The 22,521-nt window shown below is 34.4% G+C and overlaps 1 protein-coding gene across 2 annotated transcripts in view; it reads right to left on the bottom strand.

The window, feature by feature from the left end:
• Slain2 (SLAIN motif family member 2) overlaps window positions 1-22,521 on the bottom strand; it is a 64,070-nt gene that overhangs the window by 19,701 nt on the left and 21,848 nt on the right. The window contains exons 3-7 of one of the 2 annotated variants that reach the window (XM_027938397.2): window positions 18,202-18,366; window positions 16,330-16,491; window positions 13,134-13,493; window positions 12,532-12,669; window positions 4,218-4,295 (exon numbers count right to left, since the gene is read on the bottom strand). In XM_027938397.2, coding sequence (XP_027794198.1) covers window positions 4,218-4,295; window positions 12,532-12,669; window positions 13,134-13,493; window positions 16,330-16,491; window positions 18,202-18,366 — 903 coding nt within the window. The remainder of the gene's footprint in view (window positions 1-4,217; window positions 4,296-12,531; window positions 12,670-13,133; window positions 13,494-16,329; window positions 16,492-18,201; window positions 18,367-22,521) is intronic. The other variant, XM_027938402.2, reaches the window with a different exon arrangement.

Genomic DNA, 22,521 nt, shown 5'->3' with positions numbered 1-22,521 from the left:
ATAAAATTCTGGCCACTCGGATACAAAGGCACATCAAAAAAATTGTGCACCATGATCAAGTAGGATTCATCCCTGGGATGCAAGGCTGGTTCAATATAAGGAAATCAATAAATGTTATTCACCACATCAATAGACTTAAAAATAAGAACCATATGATCATCTCGATAGATGCAGAAAAAGCATTCGACAAAGTACAGCATCCCTTTATGTTCAAAACTCTAGAAAAACTAGGGATAACAGGAACATACCTCAATATTGTAAAAGCAATCTATGCTAAGCCTCAGGCTAGCATCATTCTGAATGGAGAAAAATTGAAGGCATTCCCTCTAAAATCTGGAACAAGACAGGGATGCCCTCTCTCACCACTTCTGTTCAACATAGTTCTCGAAACACTGGCCAGAGCAATTAGACAGACGAAAGAAATTAAAGGCATCAAAATAGGAAAAGAAGAACTTAAATTATCACTATTTGCAGATGACATGATTCTATACCTAGCAGACCCAAAAGGGTCTACAAAGAAACTATTAGAGCTAATAAATGAATTCAGCAAAGTGGCAGGATATAAAATCAACACGCATAAATCAAAGGCATTCCTGTATATCAGCAACAAATCCTCTGAAATGGAAATGAGGACAACCACTCCATTCACAATATCTTCAAAAAAAATAAAATACTTGGGAATCAACCTAACAAAAGAAGTGAAAGACTTATACAATGAAAACTACAGAACCCTAAAGAGAGAAATAGAAGAAGATCTTAGAAGATGGAAAAATATACCCTGTTCATGGATAGGCAGAACTAACATCATCAAAATGGCGATATTACCAAAAGTTCTCTATAGGTTTAATGCAATGCCAATCAAAATCCCAACGGCATTTCTTGTAGAAATAGAGAAAGCAATCATGAAATTCATATGGAAAAATAAAAGACCCAGAATAGCAAAAACAATGCTAAGCAGGAAGTGTGAATCAGGCGGTATAGCGATACCAGACTTCAAACTATATTACAGAGCAATAGTAACAAAAACAGCATGGTACTGGTACCAAAACAGGCGGGTGGACCAATGGTACAGAATAGAGGACACAGAAACCAATCCACAAAACTACAACTATCTTATATTTGATAAAGGGTCTAAAAGCATGCAATGGAGGAAGGATAGCATCTTCAACAAATGGTGCTGGGAAAACTGGAAATCCATATGCAACAAAATGAAACTGAATCCCTTTCTCTCGCCATGCACAAAAGTTAATTCAAAATGGATCAAGGAGCTTGATATCAAATCAGAGACGCGCCGTCTGATAGAAGAAAAAGTTGGCTACGATCTACAGTCGGTGGGGTCGGGCTCCAAATTCCTCAATAGGACACCCATAGCACAAAAGTTAATAACTAGAATCAACAAATGGGACTTACTCAAACTAAAAAGTTTTTTCTCAGCAAAAGATACAATAAGAGAGGTAAATAGAGAGCCTACATCCTGGGAACAAATCTTTACTCCTCACACTTCAGATAGAGCCCTAATATCCAGAGTATACAAAGAGCTCAAAAAATTAGACAATAAGAGAACAAACAACCCAATCAACAAATGGGCCAAGGACCTGAACAGACACTTCTCAGAGGAGGACATACAGTCAATCAACAAGTACATGAAAAAATGCTCACCATCTCTAGCAGTCAGAGAAATGCAAATCAAAACCACCCTAAGATACCATCTCACTCCAGTTAGATTGGCAGCCATTATGAAGTCAAACAACAACAAGTGCTGGCGAGGATGTGGGGAAAAGGGTACACTTGTACATTGCTGGTGGGACTGCAAATTGGTGCAGCCAATTTGGAAAGCAGTATGGAGATTTCTTGGAAAGCTGGGAATGGAGCCACCATTTGACCCAGCTATTCCCCTTCTCGGTCTATTCCCTAAAGACCTAAAAAGAGCATGCTACAGGGACACTGCTACATCGATGTTCATAGCAGCACAATTCACAATAGCTAGACTGTGGAACCAACCTAGATGCCCTTCAATGGATGAATGGATAAAAAAAATGTGGCATTTATACACAATGGAGTATTACTCTGCATTAAAAAATGACAAAATCATAGAATTTACAGGGAAATGGATGGCATTAGAGCAGATTATGCTAAGTGAAGCTAGCCAATCCCTAAAAAACAAATGCCAAATGTCTTCTTTGATATAAGGAGAGTAGCTAAGAACAGAGTAGGGTCGAAGAGCATGAGAAGAAGATTAACATTAAACAGGGATGAGAGGTGGGAGGGAAAGGGAGAGAGAAGGGAAAATGCATGGAAATGGAAGGAGACCCTCAGAGGTATACAAAAGTACATACAAGAGGAAGTGAGGGGAAGGGGAAAAATAATACAAGGGGGACAAACGAATGTCAGTAAAGGGGGCAGAGAGAGAAGAGGGGAGGGGAGGGGAGGGGAGGGGAGGGGAGGGGAGGGGGGATAGTAGAGGATAGGAAAGACAGCAGAATACAACAGACACTAGTATGGCAATATGTAAATCAATGGATGTGTAACTGATGTGATTCTGCAATCTGTATATGGGGTAAAAATGGGAGCTCATAACCCACTTGAATCAAATTGTGAAATATGATATATCAAGAACTATGTAATGTTTTGAACAGCCAACAATAAAAAATAAAAAATTAAAAAAAAAAAAAAATGAATTTGGGAGGATTCAATAGAAATTCAGATGAAAGTACTATGTCAGTTTATTCAACACTTAGAATAGTGTCTAACCCTTAGGAGCTGAATAAGTAGTTGTATAATTCCTGAATACATAAGTGAAGAAATTAGGAAGCAAAAATAAATTCATATAATTTAATAGATAATATCAAATAAGGAGTATTTAAGTGGTTCTCTCTCTCTCTCTCTCTCTCTATAAAAAAAAAAAAAAAAAAAAAAAAAAAAAAAAAAGATGTGCTTGAACCACACCTCCAGTGCTTTTTAATATCTATCTATATCTATCTATTTATTTATTTATTTTTGAGACAAGGTCTAAGTTCTGAGGCTGGCTTCCAACTTGTGATCCTCCTGATATAGTATCTTGAGTTGTTGGGATTATAGGTGTGTACCACTGCATCCAGATATAGTAAACTTTTGATACTGAATACACAAACATTCACACATCCTACGTTTCTATTCCCTTCAGATTCTATTCTCAAAAACTAATTTTCAAAATTATATTCAATCCACTAAGTCATTGCTATAACACTCAAAAAGTAATGAATATGCTGAGATATCTATTATAATACTTTTTAAACCATATTAACTAACTTTTTTCAACAAATCAAATCTCAAACTTCTCCCATAATTTTCTTTAGTGTTTATACCCCTTATTTATCTCTGCTATTTATTGTGTTCTAAGGCTATCAGGAAACCCACACGTCTTGGATAGAGGAAATATTTTTCTCATTGTTTATTTTTGTTTCATTTTCTCTGAGGTTTTTATTCATTCTTTTTTTTTTAAGTTGTAGTTGGACACAATATCTTTATTTTATTTATTTATTTTTATGTGGTGCTGAGGATGGAACCCAGGGCCTCACTCGTGCTAGGTGAGCGCTCTACCGCTGAGTCATAACTCCAGCCCCTCTGTTCATTCTTATTTCTACTGATCTACCTAATAATATACTTTTCTCCCAATTCTAATTTCTTCCATCTTTCCATACTCCAATCTCTTGGAACTAATTCCATAGCTTTGATGTACTACTTTCACATATTTCTTCAATATTTAGTTGTTATAAAAGCCACTATTCTATCTACATTCCAAACATATCAACTGACCACAACAATTTGTGTTTTAACTTCAATCAGCTTCTAAAGTAAATATCCCATTTCATCCCACAGGTAAGTAAACAGGTAAGTCTGAGGAAAAAACATTACCATACAGAAATGTCTCATATCTGACACTTTAAAGCACTTTTTATTAGTTCACTCACATTAAAACAATGACATTTGGTTTTAGGTTGGTAAGAAAAATGATCCCTTTTTTTTTAAAATCATTTATTCCTTTCAGAAAAGCAATCCAATACATACCTCTGTAGAAAATGCGTTTCTTCTGGGTTTATCCACATGACAGATAAGCAACCCACATTATTTTATTATTAAGGGGAAAAAAGAACAAAATGTGCCTTATGGACATCACTGACTCAGTGATTTAACTACATCATTGTTGCAATTTAAACTTAGTAAGAGGCTGTAGTTACCTCTTTTTGTAGATGAAGTTTGAAGCAACTGTTTGGCTTTGAGGGAAGTACGAGGCAAATTTTTCAGCCTTTGCGAAGCTGTTGAAAAATAAGGAACTGTAATATTTGCCTGAAAGTATAAGATAAAGACTATAGCTTCTGTAAACTTCAATATTTTAATGCAAACTTTAAAATTTATCAAGGAACAGAAACCATAAGGTGAAATGTTAGAATCCTACAAAGCAGAGGAATTTTAAGGTGATGCTTAGTGAATTAAATTGGAAAAGAAAAGGGATGGAAATCTTAGTGCATGGTGCAAACTTTGAGAACTAGTTTCTCGTGGATGAAAAAAAATCTCAAATATATCATCTGTCAAAATAACAAAGAGAAAACAAACCACCAGCAAACATGCCACAGGATGCAAAGAATACAAAGATATAAGTGATGAACACAAGCACACAGTATAGAATAAAATAAATGCAATACTTGTTCAATGCAAAAAAGCGCATTTTGGCAAAGCAGTTACTGTTAGATGAACTGCCCTAAAATGAAACAACGATCTCCATACTCAAAAAGGAGAAGAAAACTCAGAACCAGCAAGTTCTCAGGAAGTCACAATCTGGTGGCTTTAATATGTTTAACATCATCTTATTGTAAAATCCAAGTAATCTGTACCCCAGATTTTGGGCAGAACCGTATCTGGGCTATGCACATATGTAGAGGTGGTATGTGTGTGTGTGTGTGTGTGTGTATGTGTATGTTTTGAGAGGTCTAAATGAGTTGGAGCACATGACATTTAAAGAGATCAGTGAGGAATACTAAACTTGTTTCAAACTTTTATTAGCTACACTGAAACTCTCTAAATTGGCAGATAAGATCCAGATATAGTAAACTTTTGATATTGAACACACAAACATTCACACATCCTACATTTCCAGGGCCATCTAGAGTTAAAAGTGGCTCCACTTATTCCAAAATCCAATTATCAGAGTCCTATACCAATCAGTGCAGTCCCCTATTTAAGTGGCTCTGAAATGTCCTTCTATTGATTGGACAGACTTTATATACTTTTAGAATTTATGTGTAAACCAAGACAAAAAACAGACCCAACCTCTACAAGTTTAGTTAGGGCACAAATAATCACTGGGGTGATAAAGGATACTTGACACATCATCAGGGAGAATACAAGGAAGGATTTGTCTTTCCTCTATTGCTTAGCTTTATCAAGCTAAATAACTCATGTTTTTTTTTTCAAAGCTAATACACTTTTTTAAAGAAATGTACTTGATTTCCAATTTTATAGCACTCCAAACATTACTATAGCTAAATAATGTTTGATGCTAACTCAAATATTGACAGGCAGACTAGCAAAAATTTCTCATTTAAAAAAAAATCAAAATTTTAATCGGTTACCTTATATCTATCCCACAAAAATTTAGACTGTTATCATCATTGGATATTCTATTTATTTATATGTTTTCAATCAGTCATATTTTCATCACTCCAACCATTCATTCGTCTATCCCTGTATTCATGCAAATAAGAGAGTTATCTGCTTTCATTCAGGTACTGTTTTGGGTACAATAGTTTCAGTAGCCAACCAGATAGACATAGTTTTTACTTTGATGGAATATTCTAGAAAAGGAGAGACAGACAATAAACAATGTTGTAAAATATAAGGCCTTCCAGATGGTGGCAGGTGCTAAGGAGGAAAATTAAGCAGGAAAGGGGGACAAGAAGTAAGAGATTTAAGTTGCAACTATAAATAGAATGATTGAGAGATTTCCCTAAGATGACATTCACACAAAGATCTGAAGGAAGAAAAGGAGTAAGCCATGTAGATATCTAGAAAAAGCATTCCAGATTGAGGAAAAAGCAATTGTAAAGAATACTGAGATTGGAACATAGTATGTTTAAAGAACAGAAAGGAGGCTCAGAAGGGCAAGGAAACCAACTGAACATATTCTGACAATCTACAATGTTTTTCAGCCATTAAAAATTTTTAATGAGGGCTTAATATCAAATGCCATTTGTAGTAAACCCTTTGGAAAGATCCTATTTGAATTAACAACTACAGTGACTTCAATGGACTTTTTTTTTGTTTTTTTAACCTCTTCCATTTCATGGTGACATCACAATGGCATCTACATACAAAGGAAAATTGTCCACCAGGAATTTAAAGAATCAGATTACATACATACAGGATCAGGCAGTAAATAGTAAATCTGCCTGACACAGCATAAAATGAACCATGTTCATAAGATACTACACACATGCATGTTAATCAAATAACAAAACTAAGTTTTTATCTGATTTATCATTCTTAATTTGATCAGTCTTCTAAAGACAAAAATTAATTTTTTTTAAAGTTCTGGGGACTGAATCCAGGGGACCTCTACCACTAGCTACATCCTAGTCCTTCTTTTTTTTTTTGAGAAAGGATCTTTGTACATGCTGGCCTTCAACTTGTGATCTTCCTGCCTCAGCCTCCAGAGTTGCTGAGATTACAGGTGTGGGCCACTGTGCTTGGTACATCATTTTTTAGATAATGAAGTGTTCTAGTTTAAGTGAAATATAATTAAATGTTAACTGTTTGAAAATATTTATGACTTAAGGTTTTCCTCATTAAAAAAAAAATACAAATCTAAACTAGCAAAACCCCTGTGAGAAGCAAGGATGCTACATTAAAACAATTATCCTCCCTATTCCCCCCCCCCCCCCCCCCCCCCCGCCGCCTTTTTTGGTGGGAAATGGGAATTGAGCCCCAAGGATGCTCCACCTCTGAGCTACATTACCAGTCTGAGGGTCCTTGAACTTGCTCTTCTCCTGCCTCTGTCTCTCAAGTAGCTAGGATAACATGTACATATCACCACCCCTGGCTAACAATTTATTCTTTGATGCTACCGTTATTTAGGTTAAATGTCATCTTCCACAAATCAACTCTTCTGAAAACCTCCATTTCTGGGAAACATGTACCATTATTTTAAGTCATTCTAGCTCAAAAATTTGTTACTTAAATTTTATTTATATACCTCCTATAGTTTCTTAGATCAATACCTTCCTTTATATCCTCATGGTCTCCTAAATACTTTCATCGCCCTATTTTTGGATTAGAACAGTGTCCTTTGGGGTCTCCCTACATCTAGTCTTTTTCACTCAATTTATGTACATCAAGGAAATAAGATGAAAGTGCCCAGCACCTGCAGGAAATAAGCAAGTGTATCATCAGAATTCAGAAACAAAATAAAACCAGCTGTTTCTGTTTTCTTTTTTAAACACCTTCATTTTATATGTTTATTTTTATGTGGTGCTGAGGATTGAACCCAAGGCCGCACACATGCGAGGGGAGCACTCTACCACTGAGCCACAACCTGTTTCTGTTTTCTATTATCATGCTCCAGCAATAATAATCAAAGTCAGTGAGAAAAAACACTCTTCCCTGGAGAAAAAAATGGTTTATTGGTCTAAATTATACATAATAGCTATAGAAACTATTGCATTTTAATAACATTATGCTACTTTTAAATTATTATTATTTCATAGTAATCTGAAATCTTTCAAGCTTACTTCAACAGTGTGTGCCTCTTACCCTGTGATACACTATATTACTATATAAGTACACTAGAAACAAACAATGATGATAGAAAGACTATAAAATCAATGAGTTACCTCAATTTTGTCATTACATGTGTCTTTGAACTTGTGTTTAAAATTTTTTAAACTGTGAAGACTTTAAAAAAAATCATTAGACTAGATCTACTCCCTGCCCCCAGCACCACACACACACACACACACACACACACACACACACCCCCCACACACATACACACAAAGCTTAGACAGTATGGCACTTTCTGGAATTTATTGTAAAATGTGATTTTGTGACTCTCTATCCAGCTTAACTTTACACTGAAGATTTTCCGTATACTGCTGTTTGTTGAGATTCAATAGTCAAAGATTAGTTCTGAAGAATCATTGACATTGTTTGAAGAGATAAAGCTGTAATTTTATTACTGTAACAAATTAATATGTAAAAATATATTTCCTTATTTAGAAAAAGAGTAATGTAATCTTAAATCCCATCATCTTCTTTCTGTACTATAGTATTGATTTTATTATTTTTTACTGACAATTACAAAACACAAAGTTCAATAAAAATATTTCCACTGTTGGCATTTTTTCCTGGCTATTGCTCCTCTAATTAATTTTATTTCATGATTATTATTGAACACAGCTTTATCATTTAGGGGAATGTTAAAAAAGACTCTTCTCCAGGTACTAATACTAGTAAGCATAAACCACTATGAATGAATTTTAAAGTGAAATACCCTTGGGTTCTCTCACCCATGACATTTTGTTTAAAACCTTTTATTACTTACAAATTCTCATTTAGTCATCCTTTGATGCTGACTCTCCACTTCAGCCTTCTCAGGGCTACCAAGTCGCATATCTTAGATTTATTAAAACAGAAATAACAACACCTAGATTTTATCACTCCTTGTTGAGGTGTCTCCCAAAAACTCAAGTGTGAGACAATGCAATAAAGTTGAGAGGTGAAATGATTGGGTTATGAGAGTCTTAATCAGCTACCCTAACCAGCTGATAGGGATTAATTGTGTGGTAGTAACTATAGGCGGGTAGGGTGTGACTAGAAGAGGTGTGTCCCTGGGGGCACACCTTTGGTTGTATATATTTTGTCTGTGTTAAGGAAAGCTCCCTGTTTCCCAGTAGCTTGTTCCCAGCCACTTTCCTCTACCACACTCTTCTTCCTCACCTCACAGAGCAATGGAGTGGGCCTTTTATGGACTGACACCTCTAAAACTGAGACCCAAATAAACTTCCTCTTCTAAAATTGTTCTTGTCAGGTCTGTTGGTCACAGTAGCAAAAAATTGACTAAAACACTCCCTTCACACACCGCCTTTGTTCAACTCTTCATTTTTGGTCCAGATTATGCAATACCCTTCCAAGTGATTTCTAGTCTCTTCACTTTATTCCTTCTCCATATAATATCAAAATAAAGTTTCCAAGAGAAACCTTGATTAAAAGTCCATCATGACTCCTCATGCTTACAGGGTGAACTCTTTACATGATATTTAAAAACTCTCAGTCTATTTCCTATCTACATGTCTCCTCCCTCATCCATTCAGACCTTATGCTTCAGTCATACAACAAAACACTAGAATCAGGTTGCCACTCTATCGCTTTTCTTGACAGCACTTGGCAACTTTCTTTGGCAACTCATATAAGCTAAGTTGGCTATTTTTTAAATGTCTTTTTTGAAAACTCTTCACACTTTTAATACCTCTCCTCTGTTCTCAAAGAAGTTCCTGCTTATCATTTCCTGCTATTGGAAAGCATTGGCTGTCAAACACATTTATATTTTCAGTGCTAGGAACATAATTTATACCCAGCAACTTCTATTAAATGATTAAGGCACACATAAGTGACTGACTACTGGAGAAAATCTGAGCATTCAAGGTCCTCCACAATTAAGTCCAAATAAGTGATTCTCAAACTTGGATCTGCCCTGAAATCAGCTGAGCCGTTTTTTTTTTTTTTTTTGGTAATGGGGATGGAACCTAGGGGCACTTAACTACTGAAATACATTCCCCTTTTTAAAAAATTTTGAAAGAGTATCACTAAATTACCCAGGCTGGCCTCAAACTTGCAATTCTCCTGTCCCAGTCTCCCAAGCAGCTGGCATTTCAGGCATGTGCCACTGTGCCTGGCTTCAACTGAGACACTTCTGAAACGAGAGATTCTTGGTCTCCACCTCAAATATATTCAATCAAAATGCCCAGGGGTAAAGCCCAAAACACTACATTTAAAAAATTTTGTGATTTGATAACTGATCCAATATCACTGTACTATTTATTCTTACATTGAAGTTCTAGGAATATTACTCATTCTTACACTAGCCTGTTAGTTTACTTGTAAAATGATTTATTTCAATTTATGTTTCATAATTATATAAGATTCAAGTGCAACCTTTTAGTGTTTTGTTAATAAATAAAATCTAGAAAGAATTCTCCCCCCTGGGCCTCAGATAAGTCCGGCTATACATAAGCTGAAAACTGCCTTTAGCTCTCTTTACTGAGAGGTTGAGAACAGAATGTTGATTCTATGTTTATTCTCTGGGGGTATACTCTGAATCTTATGTAAAAATATTCTTACACTTTATTCTCTGTGATAATTCAAAATTTATTTACAGTTCAATCTCAAATCATTTCTAATACAGTCATCCAAGAATGTATTCCAAGATGCCTACTCATTTGCAATTAGGTCAGCATGATGTAATCCAAACAATGAGGGGAAGGAAACCAGGAGTCTCAAGGAAGTAATGTGAAGGAGTAATTTGGCCTTAGTTTTGCCACTTTTCTAGTTAATATGACCTTGCATGATTCAAATAATTTATATGGATCTCTGATCCCTTTCTATAAAAATAAGGAATGGATATTTGTGAGATTCATATGAAATAATACATGTCAAAGTACTTTAAACTTTTCAAAATACTAGCCAAATTTTGGATATTTAAAAAAGTCAGTAGATTGTCTTAAGGCTTTCACTCCCCTTCTCCTTATTGTTGAAACAATAATTCCTATATTTTTCTGAAAACCAAACTTTCTGCTAAACCTGTCTCTGGTAGTTTTAGAAAGCAAGGTAAATTAGTCTTTTGGGAAAAAAAAAATGCCTCTGCCAAACATTCTTTCCTTTAATTGAAGAAACTGAGAAAATGACCTGAATCCAGGACATGTGCAATGCTCTGGTTTTCTTAAACTTTTTAAGTCATTCATATTTTCCAAATATGAAAGTTGAAAATTGGTAATAGCTATAAAAGTTGGAAAACACATTAGAATTCTCATAATACTACATCTGAATGCCAGCATCCACAATAATGCAGCCACAGCAAATAAGCATATAAAAATAGTGATTGGCATAGTAACAAGGCAAAAGAAGTGGTCCCATAGGTGGAAATAAGCAACCTTGCAAAGTTAGCTTCATGCAGACCAGCAAGTAAGAACCAAAGCTCTACCACTTATAGCTGGAAAAATAAATACTTGAAACAAATGCAACATACATTAAATAATTAAGCTTACATAAAAAAATATAAAATACCAATTCATTTAATAAAATGCATAAAACTTGCTATATATGCACATAATTACATATCAAAATATAAAAATTTTATATGTAAGACATTTTTATGCAAAGATATATGTAAAATTTCAAGAGAAAACAGATAATTAGGTTTTTGCTTCACAATACACTAACTTTAAACAAAATTCTTCTAAAATCTTTATAAAAGAAATTTAATATTAAGTTTTAAGCTTGCTGATATTCTGGATTTTTTATTTTCCAAATCATTTTGACAATAGTGTAATTCTACACTAACATAAATGTTTGTTGACATTTTTAATTACAAATAAGTTTACTATGGCTAAAAATATAAACAAGTACATGCATACAGGAAAAAAAGGATGATATCAGTCTAAATTCTTCTGTCTGTATATTATTATAATATTGAAATAACATGTTTATGAAACAGCATACATATTTTCCACAAAAGAATAAATTAGTGGGGCTAGAGGTGTAGCTCAGTGGCAGAGCGCCTGACTAGCACATGTGAGGCACTGGGTTCGATCCTCAGCACAATAAAAAAAATTAAAAAGAATACATTAGTAATTAGGATATTCAGATTCCCTATATATTTTCCTTAATTATCAGCTTCTGGGGAAAAAGGACAAATAATGTGTCTACATATTCAACTTTGATATTGGTTTACTATACTACAAGTATGAAAAATGAATTGTTTATTTTTATTTTGATGTGCTCTAAAATATAATAAACTTTTAGATATTTTATTTTTTGCAGTGTTGGTGATTGAACCTGGGGCCTTGTGCATACTAGGCAATCATTCTACCACTGAGCTATATCTCTGGCCCAAGATATGTAAAAAGTAGAGATTTTTAGAGAAAATTTAAGTACTTATTAAAAAAATGACCTGAATCCTGGACATGTGCAATGTACATTTGGATAGTATATTGGCTACTATTTCTAATTTCTTTAAGTGAAAGCTAAATCTAGTTCCTTTTTTTAAAAAAAAAAATCTATTGTCTTAAAAATATACTTCATTTATTTTAAAATTTGGTAGAGACTAAAGTTTCATATAATTATAAGTATTAATAGGAATTAGATATTTCAGGGACAAATTCTAAATTTTAATATAGTATGATTATCTTATAGTAACAGTTTAATAGTCATTCAGCACAAATATCTATAATTTTTATTTTCCATTAATCAATTTATACCCGAAAACATAAGAAAGATACTTACTGGCTGAAGCCTGAGGTTGCATGCGAGGTATTCCTCCATTTGGCACTTGAAAATTTGAGTCACTTCTGCTGCTTTTCACTGAGTCAACTTGTGTATTAGATGTACGGGACAGGTTTGGAAGACTGCGCCTTAGTTTTTCTACAAAAATATGATTTTAATTTTTTAAAAAATGAAACCATTCTTTCAGATGGAGAAAGAATTAAAATATTAATTAGGATTCAAAGGAGATTTACCTAAACATTCTGCCTATTATAAAATAGAATAAAACAGGAAGCACTTATTTAAAAATAAAAACTCAACCCACAGTCTATATAAATTGGTAGGTTAAGAGAATCCTTAAAGGAAACAGCAAATTATATATTGAAATCTACATCTAAACAAAGATCATTTCATGAGTAAAATAAAGCAAAAGTAACACAATCACCTAAAGTTAAAATGACTTTCTTTTTTTGTATTGATAAACGATGAATAAAATGGCTCACTTGACTAAACTCTTATTTATTTGAACTACAAAATCTTGGCAAAACCACATTACTTTCACACTGAAATACGAATGATTTTTTTCAGAAGCATTCTAATGAAAAAAATCTGCTACGTTTTACCTTCATTTTTAACATTGCTTGTCTGTAAATCTGTGGGATGGCCTTGAAGTGAAAGGCGCGGCTGCTGTAAGCGGCTAATCATAGGCTGTGGGGACACTCTACTATATTCTATTCCCCGAGCAGGAGATCGTGAACGAGGTGAATTTCTGGGCGACTGCTTAGGTGATGGTCGAGGTGAATTGCGTGGTGATGGTGAAAACCTGTTAACAGCAGGGTATACTGCATGATGCATATTGTCATCTTCATCATCTAAACTTTGTGCATCAAGTTCCTGATCACTAAAAGTACCCCGTCTTGTAGAATTGCAAGATGAACCAGAACTGCGCCGAGAAGTGGTGGCTGCATATTCCTGCCGGAGACCTGGCAACAATGAATATGTTATTTCTTTAACTATATTTTTGATTATTTAAAGATTTTTTTTAAATGTAAAAGTAAAAAAATTATCATTGAAAAATTCAAGCAGTATAAAGTAGAAAGGAAAACTCCCTTTCTACTTTTAGACATCCTGCCATTATCAAGATGCATAAACCACATCTGCAGATTATTTTTAAATGAAATGAAAATTTATAAAACCTTTGCCCAATTTCTAGATTTCACTTGAATCTGAAATTACAAGGTAGAAACATAAATTTAAAATACTTCTACCCCTACACATAACAATCCAAATTTGAGATTAATATTAAAGGAACACTGAAGGAAAACAATTACTGTGCAAGCAGTGAACAGAATATATCACCAAGCAAATAAACTCCTTAGATACTTAATCCTTGAATCAACATTATAATGCAAAAAATCACAGAATCTAGGTAATTTAAGCAAGTCCTGCTAACTATTGGCAATCCAGTAAAAAAGGATGTCATAGAGTAGTTATATATTTACACACAGAAAATGCTGTTAACAAGTTCCCCAAACTAGTGATTCTTATCTTAGAATCACTCCAGGATATCTTTATAACTACAAATTGTTGGGGATGCAGCTCATTGGTGGAGTGCTTGCCTGGCATGCCTGAGACCCTGGGTTCAATTCTTAGCAATACACACACTAAAAATTCTTGGGGTCCAGTTCACCCTTCGGTCAGACTGAGGAACTGACAGTTTCTCAGTGTCTAGTTATAACAAATATGGCACTAATGTCATCTAACAAAAGACAACAGACCAGTGAAAGAGCATTGTTTTCAGAAAAGAAAAATCCAAACCTCGATGTAGTCTAACAAGAGGATGCTAAGAAAGTCACACTCACAATAGGATTTTGCATTTCTCATTTTAAAAACCAGAAAGCTCAACTAGGTACAATCTAAATCTGCAATTTTGTATCTCTAATTATAACAGAAATCCTGGAAGAATTATGTTGTAAAAAAAGAAACTCATATATTTAAAAAGGGAGAAGGAACGACTTGTTTTTAAGGGAGTATACCATATATTTTTAGCAGTGTCTTTTTTTTTTTTAATTTACTGAGAAAATAAATATTCATGTATGTGGAAAAAGGATTACTGAAGTACCGAGAGGCTAAAATTCTATTATTTTACCAAAACACAATATAAAAGCTGCACTAAACCGTTGACTGAGCTTTTAACAAAATATTAGTGTCTAAAGTCAGGTTTCAAACAAGAAATGAGTGAGTTTACTCCAAGGTATAGAACTAGATGGCATTCTTTTTTTCCTTTCATATCTATGAATAATTAGCTTCTGACTTGTTTAATGCCACAGAATCAGTGAGGAGTTAAAATAAAATTACAGAAGAAATGGCTAACATGTCATTAGTTTTTAGAGCTAACAAGAAATAAAGAATAAGTCAATCTCCTATCTTTCCAGCAGTATTATAAATGGGAACTGAATCAGCAGAGGAAGAAACATTCTACAGTTTCTTAATGTTATAGCTTGATAAAGCTTACTACACATTTAAAGAAAAGATTATGCTCTAAGTAAAACCAAAGGTTTTAAAATAAATTTTAGCAATTCTCATCAGCTAATTGCCAAGACTCTGAAATGTGTATTTCAAGGAGCTTTTCATTGAAAAGGTTAAAGGGATCACTTTACAGATATTTCTTACTTCACACTTTAGTATATGGCATCTTATGAGATGCACCAGCAAGAACAAAACTACCACAACCACCTTACATTCAAATTAGAGCCAGGACATCCATGAACCTTTGAAATAGTATGAAAAATTTCATGTTTATGTATATTTTGGAGATGATGGAGGCTATAATTTTTACTACATTCTCAAGACAGTTTCTAGACAGTTTCAAGGACCATGCTGAAAGTACCATCACATGCTTCATTTAATTTAATGTCACAAGTTCGGTTTCTTTTTTAAATACACACACACACTTCTAGTTGTGGATGAATCTTTTATTTTTACTTATTTGTTTATATGTGGTGCTGAGAACAGAATCGAACCCAGTGCCTCACACATGTTGGGCAAGTGCTCTACTACTGAGCCACAATCCTAGTCCTCATAGATTTTTTTTTTTTAAATAAATTTGTGGTTTCTCAAGAGAGTGATATCTGTCACCAAGAAGAATATCACAATAGCTAGCGGCCCTCATAGTACTTAAATAGAGTGTACAACAGTGATTTTTAAAATTCATGGGGGAGGAGGTAGGTAAAAAGGAAGATCTAAAAGATCTAAAAAGGCTCTTTAGGGGAGCAAGTTTTTTAAAAAAGGTTGAGAAACACTGATTTACAATAAAAGACACACAGTAATAGAGGAATAATCCCACTTCTGAGTGCAGATACAAAGTAACACACAGTTAGTTTGCTAAGCATAATATGCTTTTCTCTGCCTTTCATATAGCAAAACTGCCCTATGTAAAATAAACTCTGAAAATGAATAAACAAGTACATATGTGAACAAGTCTCTGAAGTGTCCATTTAAAAATTTTTACTTTCACTGTATTACTATTCTCACAAGACATATTTAATACCTACAATAAAATCATATAGTAGTAAAAGAAATAAAAAAGCCCCTTTTTTCCCCTCATGTTTTCTGGTACTGGAGATGGAACCCCAGGGTGCTTTACAACTGAGCTACATCTCATATCTTCTAATTTTTTATGTTAAGACAGGGTCTAAGTTGGCCAGGCTGGCCTCAAACTTGTAATCCTCCTGCCTCAGTCTCCTGAGTAACTAGGATTACAGGCATGTGCCACCATGCCCTGCAAAAATCTCAACTGTTGGCAATTAAAATACTTACTTTCTTCCTGCATCCGGGCTAGAATCTGCACATCAGTTACATCATTTAACTTATAATTGGATCCAATTGAATCTTCATCTAATTCTGAAGCACTTAACTCACTATCTATAGAGGATTGAGGACTGAGCGGAGGATTTCTGTCTGATGAACTTTTGAAGTTACCTTGAGAAAAAAAAATATCAAACTTTAATAAGACCAAAATTGAAAAAATACCTGTTGCAATCAACTAGATATTATATCCTTTGCTGCAGATCATTATTGTTCTGCCCTTTGTTTGCAAAATACTGAACATATAATGAAATTAGAAATGGATCTTATTAAGAAAAATGAGGGCTATAGAAACTCATTTATATACTATGGCATGAACACAAAACTCTTTTTCATTTAATATAATTTATCTATTCCTTTACAGAGAACAATTCAACCCAGTGCCTGGAAAACAGATGTTATCAAATAACTCTAGGCTAGAGGATTTCAACCTTTACAACAAAGTCAATGAAATTGCTCTACAAAGTAGATGAATCTATGATGTAGTATTTTCTTCTCTCAAAATCAGTCATTAACAAGAACCATCATATTTTCACTTAATAAAAGCATCTGTTTTTCCTAAACAAGAAAACTCTATAATTTGAGGAAAATTGGATTCCTTAGACATTTAAAAATAAACCAAAAAAAAAAAAAAAAAAAAAAAGAACACTAGGCCAATTTCTCCTGTATGATGCCATGTTTACAAAATTCTTCTGGAAAATTTGTAGTGGGGATCCAAGGTGTGCTGAGATTTAGTGGTGAAGCACAAAAGATGGGATGAAGAAAATAACTAGATTTAAAAAAGAGTACTTTATCATTCTAAAGCAAAAGGGAGACAGATCAGAAGAATAAAGAATACATGCTTTTCTAGGCAAATACTTTTATGTGCTCATCAACTTCTATTGTAGAATAATAAAATCCTAACACTGTCACTAATATTTCTAATACAGATTTGAAACACTTGTTTTCCACATTTCTTCACCATAAGAGTCAGTTCCAACATGAAAGGCATGTAAGGAGAGCAAGAAAAATACAAAACAATTAACATTTACATTATCAAGGAAAAAGGAGCAAAGTGCAAATGATAGAAAAAGTACTACAAGATTAGGCTCAAATAATGCCTGAATCAAATTCTTTATAATAATTATTACATATTAAACTTTTTAATTGGCATAGGAGAAATAACTATATACTAGGCAAAGGACAGGGTCAATAAAGTTTAGATTAGAGAACTCACAGGTTGAAAATCTACAGTGGTTAACAATACCTCAATCTTAAAGTAAGGTTACTTAATTAATTAAAGTAAGGTTAATTAATGAGACATAATAATAGCAGTAATAGGAGTAAATGAATGTGTCAGTCATAGAATCAGAGCAGAATATACTTTCTCCAGTTCATTGCAACCTGTCCCTTCCACGTTACTTACAGCACCCATCTCTCTTTTAATACATTCACATATAACCTCATATTATTGCTTATGGTTAATATCAAAGCCTATTAAAACTCCTTTAAAGAGTATTTAACTTTGTAGCTTTTATAACCCACACAGGCCATTTGATAAAGATCTATTGATTAAGAGAGTCAAGGTTCTGACCCCATTTAATTAGACCAGATTTAAAAACTTCTAAGTACATACTAAAGAAAATTACATAGATAGAACACATTGACTTATCTTTGTACTCCTGGTGCCTAGTATAGCTTCTGTTGCAAAGCGGTTCCTCAAAGAGATTTTCTCTAAGCAGTTAAAAAATTCATAAATAAAAGGAACCTGAACTAGTTATTTTCTGAAGTAGGGTAGTGAGTGTAAAACCATTGATTAATAACTCCATTCTATTTTCTCCTTACCTGAATTTCCAGGAAGTATAAGTTGTTTGACTATAGGAGGTCGCACTGGGGTTGAGGATGGAGAATTGAAGCCACTGCTGTATGGGCTACTGGCATTTGGACTGTAAGGACTTGAGTAACTCATAGAGTTGAAAGGATTATTATATAAATTCTGTCTCTTGAGAGCTGCATTTTAATGAGAAGGGGGAAAATCAAATCAATAACTGAGAAAAAGTTTGCATTTTATTAAAAAGTTTTCCTATTAAAAATTCGTTAAATCATTATCTCAGTTTAAATAAACATACTTATAGTAGTAGGAAAAATATAATCCCAACACACTTTCATTAACTGTTATGCAAACAAAACAGTAGCCACATCAAATGACAAAATAATATAGGTAGAACATATTCTAAACAGGCTACTGGCTATGAAATTAATTCACTTCTCTCTTGTTAGAGAAAGTGTTTCTTTAATAACTCTTCCATCAATCCTGTGTGAGCTTTAAAAATAAATATGAAAACACTTGTGCCTAATTTTTCTATAAACACACATTATTTTTAAAAACTGCACAAAATATTAAGTTTTTATTTTTATTTTTTGGTGCTGGGGATTGAACTCAAAGGCACTTAACCACTGAGTCATACCCCCAGACCTTTTTATTTTTTGAGACAGGGTCTCACTAAGTTGCTGAGACTGGCTTTGAATTTGTGATCTTTCTGCCTCAGCCTCTCACATTGCTGGGATTACAGGTATGCACTACCATGCCTGGCAAATATTAGGTTTTTAAAATGGCCTTTAGGGTTTTGAAAAAAGAAAGCAATAATGACTGGTTAAGTCGGGTCAAAGATTAAAAAAAAGGGGGGGGGGGAGGAGATTTGCCTTTTTAAAAAGAAAGTTTATTCCCACCCAAAATAATACTTTTGTTACAAGAAAATCATGCTTTGTATAAAATTACACAAATAGTACAACAGAAGGACTAAGATATCAAGTGAAATTATATATAAGAAAAATCAATACTTAAACTAATATTTTTCCCTTCCATCCTATCCTAAAATCCACAGCTTATTCAATATTTATTAGGATGGCCAAAGCGTTGTAGAAAACATACAAATATAACATGGTACTTTCTCTTAAAAGGCTTGCTAGTAAAATAGAATTGGCTAAAAAAAAAAAAAAACAGTAATTGTAAAATAAGTACTACAATAAAGGTGCAGAAGGTTACAGAAATGAACTGAGAAATTTTACAACTGAGAAAATGGGTAATATTTTTTGGAAGAATAGGCACTGAATGGTCTTAAGAGGATGAGTAGTAATCTGATAGGCCACTAAAAGTGGATAAAGTACAAATGTGCTGTGTTTACAATATGAACAAAAGTAGTGTCTTGAAAATGCACAGCATGTTCAGGGAATACACGGAGTAGTAGTCTAGTGTGGAAAAGCATATGGGAGGGACAGCACAGAAAAAGTAGCTGGGAACAAGTCATGGGAGGCCTGGAACACTATGCTCAGGAGTCTTAAACCCATTGAATAGCAAAGATGAAGCAGTCAGTAAATTTTAGCAGAAGTGCTGTGATTCAATTTGGGGGAAAACAGAGATGGAAATAGTTATGTTGAATAGGCTAAAGTAGGCAGTATACAGAGACTAGAAAATTAGAAGAAAAAAAGAAAAAGGGCATATGAAAAACTGGAAAGTAAATAAAACAAACAAACAAACAAAAACAGGTGCCTTGTTTCTGGTTTACCTACTGACAGAGTAGCAGTTTTGGGAGGAGGAACACATTTTCTGTTGTACCATGTGAGACGAGACACCACATTTTATACATATTTAGTACATAGTATGGAAGCATCAACCCAAGAAGAAACAGGCTTGCAAATTTCTATCTCCTTATTCCTTTACAATCTCCTCTAAAGCTTATTATCTTTTATTTAGTTATTAACCACTATCACTCTATGCCATATTCTTTCTCCTGAGAAATCTCAAACATATACACAACATCAATTATCCTCTATCTGCCAAAGGCTCCCCATTATTTCTACTTCTAATCCTAAATTTCTTCTGTACATCAGTCCAACACACACTACTCATTTAATGTCCCTCTGGAGGTATGGCAAATATATCCCAGAATTGTCCCTCTGGAGGTATGGCAAATATATCCCAAAATTCAAATCAAATTAAACTCATGAACTTCCTGATAAAATCTATTTCTCTTCTAGGGGTCCCTCTCTCAGAATGATAACATTCATCCTGTCATACAAACTGGAAACCTAGAAATCACTGTTGATCCAGGAACATTGGTGCATGCCTGTAATCCCAGTAGTTCAGAAGACTTGAGGCAGGAGAACTGCAAGTTCAAACCCAGCCTCAGCAATTCAGCAAGGCCCTAAGTAACTTAGCGAGATCTTGTCTCAAAATAATAAAAAGGGCTGGCTCAGTGGTTAAATGCCTCTGGCTTCAATCCCTGGTACCAAAAACCAAAAATTGTTGACACTTTTTTTCTCCTTCATTTCCTCATAACTGATTCGCCACATTTTTTCACTTCATCAACTACCATTTGCTTGATGACGTATTTTTTGTTTTTCATGTAAAGTTCATGGCTCATAACCCTTTCCCCAAGGCAAGCCAAAAAAACTAGAAGTTTCTTCTTTAAGATAGGTCACAGAAACTCTAATCTTCCCTGTCTTGAAGCTGGCCATAAAAAAATTCTTTGATCTACCTTGTCTGAAAGATTATAAGACCTCAATTTCAGAAGGTGTTCTGTCCCATACTCACAAGAAAGGAATGCTGAAGAATCTGGAGTTCAGATAGGTTTCCTCACCCAGTCTAGTAGCATTAGATCATACCCTTTTTGTTCAGTAACATTTCAACATGGTTGTCTGTACTTTGGTCATGCCTTTGCAATGTAGTCTCCATAAGCCCCCCCGCCCCCCCCCAAAGAACAGAGTTCTAAGAGTTTCCAGACAGCTGAACATGTACAGATTCCTGGGAGGTGATATGCCTGGAAAGGGCAGATAAGCTCCATGCCCCTTCTCTCATATCTCCATTTATGCATCTCTTCATCTGTGTTCTTTGGATTATTCTTTATAATATATTGGCAAACCTAAGTGTCTCCCTGATTTCTGTGAGCTGCTCCAGCTATGTAATCAATCCTGAAGAGGCACAGTAGAAACCCTAATTATAGCCAGTCAGTTAAAAGCACAGGTTACAACCTTGGACTTGCGATTGGCATTTGAATGGAGCACAGTCTTGTGGGACAGAACTCTCAATCTGTGGGATCTCATGCTAGCTCCAGGTAGACAGTGTTAGAACTTAACTGAATTGGAAGGAGCCCAGCTGATATCTACTGTAAGCTTATTGCTTTCTTCCTGGAGGGGAGATATCCCCAACTTCTGAGATCACAGAGTCTTTTGTGTGTTGATTGTTATGGTGTGTAAGTAGAGAAAAAATGTTTTGTTTTGTTTGGTTTTTTTTCCCCTATACTTCCCAACCCACCCAGCTAGCATCATGAAATGTCAAGAGCATCCTACATTCACTCTTGGCCCTCTCCACTCTGCTCTTCATACTACTGCAAGAATGTCTTTTCTAAAGTGCAAATTGGGTAGTATCTTCCAATCCATCATCTTACACTCTTACATAAAACTTCTATATTTTCCCAATGTTCTTAAAATAAAGTTCAGAATACTTAATGTGGCCTATAAGATCTCATGGTCTGGCTCCTATACATTTTTCTGACTATAATTATGTCACATCTCTTCCTTCCTTACTCTTCTCCAGCCACAGTGACTTGTTCCAGTTCCTCATATAAGCCATTGGCTCTCTTACATTGAGCCTTTGCATATATTCTCTCTATCTGCAATGCCCACCTCCTATTCTCTCCTTCTTCCTTAGTACACTTACATTTTTATAAATTTTTTAGGACTCAGATCACTTCTTGAGAAAAAACCCTTTGTTTCTCAAAGCCCAAAGCACTGTATATCATTCCTTAATTACACATTATCAGTTATAAGGATTATTTTTCAGATTCCTCTGCCAGATAACATACTCCAGGAGTACAGGTACAGTGTTGTGTTTATTTTTCTTTATCCTGCATCTCTCACCTTTTCCTAAAGTCTGATACATAAAAGGCTCTCAAAAAAACTAAGCTGAATATATACAATGAATCAATGAGATTAATTCAAATAGAGATGACACTAGACACCACAGAAGTGGATAGAAACACCAAGAGATGTGAAGCAAAAGACAGGCAGTCAGAGGGTTGGTAGGGGTCATGGGAAGTTATTGTTTAATACAGATACAGAATTTCAGTATAGGATGATGAAAAGTTCTGTACAGATGGACAATGG

Source organism: Marmota flaviventris, chromosome 7 (genome assembly GCF_047511675.1).
Source record: "Marmota flaviventris isolate mMarFla1 chromosome 7, mMarFla1.hap1, whole genome shotgun sequence".
In the NCBI taxonomy this organism is placed as follows: Eukaryota; Metazoa; Chordata; class Mammalia; order Rodentia; family Sciuridae; genus Marmota; species Marmota flaviventris.
This window is presented reverse-complemented; position numbering and strand designations above follow the sequence as displayed.